The 2541-nt window shown below is 38.1% G+C and overlaps 1 protein-coding gene across 1 annotated transcript; it reads right to left on the bottom strand.

Moving 5' to 3' along the window:
* Positions 1 to 656: 656 nt before the first annotated feature.
* On the bottom strand, positions 657 to 1541 carry LOC138316701 (E3 SUMO-protein ligase ZBED1-like). The gene has a single exon (XM_069258362.1). It carries the CDS (start codon positions 1539 to 1541, stop codon positions 657 to 659), a length of 885 nt encoding a protein of 294 aa, XP_069114463.1.
* Positions 1542 to 2541: the final 1000 nt, after the last annotated feature.

Genomic DNA, 2541 nt, shown 5'->3' with positions numbered 1-2541 from the left:
TTTTGAATCGTGGGTCCAGAACAGCACACATCAAACGAAATGCCTTCGTACTGGGATCTGTGTACCTATAAGTGAGAAATTGCTTATATGAATATGATATTCTTAATAAATTGTGAAGTGTATACTGTGTAGCTGAAATTAATTTTTCAATATTACTTGCAGACATTTCATATTTGTTTCATTTCTTTAACACATAAGTTTTTATATAAACTCATATTTACTTACCTGGAGTTCAAATCTTTCTTTATTGCAGTCTTCATTGCAGATACCAGGCGACTGTCAGATGGGAACTCTGCCAACTGTCTCAAAAGCATCTCTGCAGGGGATGGATCATGGTTACTGTAGGGTTTTGTTCACTGCACAAGTAGTAACTGTCTTCATAGGTTTTAATACTTTAACAATGTCCTCGATGTTCTTAACATCTTCATCAGACAGCGTAACGATGTATTTGACATGTTTTTTCACTTCTTTTGACATGCGAGCTGCGAAGACTGCAGCTTGCTGTTCTAGATATCGATCTAGCATGTCGAAACTTGAGTTCCATCTCGTCTGCACATCCATAATGAGTTTATGTTTAGAAATTTCCAGTTTGACTTGCATCAGATCCAGTTGTGCTGTTGCTGATGTGATCTTATGGAAAAATGCAACAATTCTCCTTACTCGTCAGAGTAGTCTGTCAACCTCTGATATATTAAGTCCCTTTTGAGTAGAAAGGTTGGCAGTGTGAGCAAACAGCCCATATGTGGGCTCAGACCAGCCTCTCTCATCCCACACACAATATTTGCAGCATTATCAGTAGTAACTGCAGGGCCTCTACCACTCCTCTCCAGCTCCCAAGCTTCTACAGTTTCCTTTAGGTCATTTCCTAAGTTCACACCTGTATGGGAAGCGCTAAACTTCCTCGGTTGAAGTGTATAGTTCTCAACTTCCCAATCATCATTGACAAAATACCTAGTAATTGTAACGTAATTTTCTGTGGCAGGAGATGTCAATGCGTCTGTAGTGATTGCTATGGAAGATGTCTGCTTTAGTCTCGTTTTGACTCTATCCATCACAGTGTTATAAAGTTCAGGAATGATAGTGTTGCTGAAATAGTTACGACTTGGTATCTGATACCGCGGCTCTAACACGTTTAACATATGCCGAAATCCGGCGCCTGAAACCGTACTGTACGGCCGTAAGTCACTACATATGAATCCACCTACAGCTTTCGTGATAGTAATGCGTCTTTTGTTACTAAATGCCAGTTTGTTAATAATACATTCTGTTAACTTAGGCTGACCTTGTATTTGTGTTCCAGATTTTACAAGTTGTACCGGTGATGTCTGCGTGGTTGTTTTCTCGTCAAGATCACCTATATTGTGTCTTCTTTTCAAATGCTTCTTCATATTGGAGGTTGTTCCGGCCTTATAAGAAACATCTGTAGAGCATAGTTTACATGTACTCTTTTCTTTGTCTTTATCGGCAGTAGAACGAAAGCCAAAGTGTTCCCATACTTTAGAACAATATTTTTTAGGAACATTCATAAGTTTAGGTTCCATCTTGTTTAGGCCTGACTACTACTGTTTAGATTAGTAACACGTACGCTGATTGGGCGAGACGTCTCATAATCAACCAATCAGAGAGAGTTTTACAGATTCAAGCGTTAGACTAAAAACTACATGGACTGAATCGTACCGAACCGAAACGGCAGGACTGTATCGAAAGATCGAATCGACAAGCAAATATCGCGATTCAATTCGTATTGCGATGAATCGTTTTAGCACTAGTGTCCTAAATATGCGTTTTACTATTGAAAATCTTCCATTTTTCGATAATCTTTCCATTTCTATGAAAACACAAAACTACAGTTTTATTTCGTTTTCAGGCTATAGAGTATCTCAAAAACCGTTCGACTATTATACATGAAACGTTCTGTATCAGGTTAGCGCCCTAGTTGTACCTTGGCTTTTGAGTATCTTCTATTATCGTTAGTTTCATCAAATTCCTATTTTCTTTCGATTTCTGATTATAACTCATATAACACATACGTAACAATAACGGCATTTATCGCACCTCGGACAGAAATGTTCCCAAATGATTGACGGAGAGCCGTCACGTGGTGACCCCCTAATACTTTATAGGGGAGTCAGTAAATTTTATTATGGTGCAATATGGCGGCTGTCGCCCTCGCTTCAAAATTTTAACACATTCTCTTCAACTAAATATACCATTTCTTTATCGTAAAAATATATTTTACTTATTATTTTTTTATGTAAAATTCATTTAAAATCGTTTTAATACTTCAAGTTAAATGAAACGCATTTTTTAAATACGAGTTGCTTCCCCTACGCCAGTTTGAAAGTTGATGACGCGGTGAAAGTCAAACGTAAGAATTCAAGCGTTTTCTTGACTGCGACCATAAACAAATGGAGGGGTTCGTATCTTTAGATCTATCAACCCTCACTCTACAGCTAATTTATCGGCATTACTTTAAGTGATTAACTCAGCGAGAATATACGCCCTCGCCCCCTATAAATCTTACTGACCCTCTATGCCTTT

The sequence above is a fragment of the Argopecten irradians genome, chromosome 2 (genome assembly GCF_041381155.1).
Source record: "Argopecten irradians isolate NY chromosome 2, Ai_NY, whole genome shotgun sequence".
NCBI lineage: Eukaryota > Metazoa > Mollusca > Bivalvia > Pectinida > Pectinidae > Argopecten > Argopecten irradians.
This window is presented reverse-complemented; position numbering and strand designations above follow the sequence as displayed.

Coding starts and splice junctions, on each gene's coding strand:
- LOC138316701 (XM_069258362.1), bottom strand. CDS start 1,541: ATGGAACCTAAACTTATGAATGTTCCTAAAAAATATTGTTCTAAAGTA.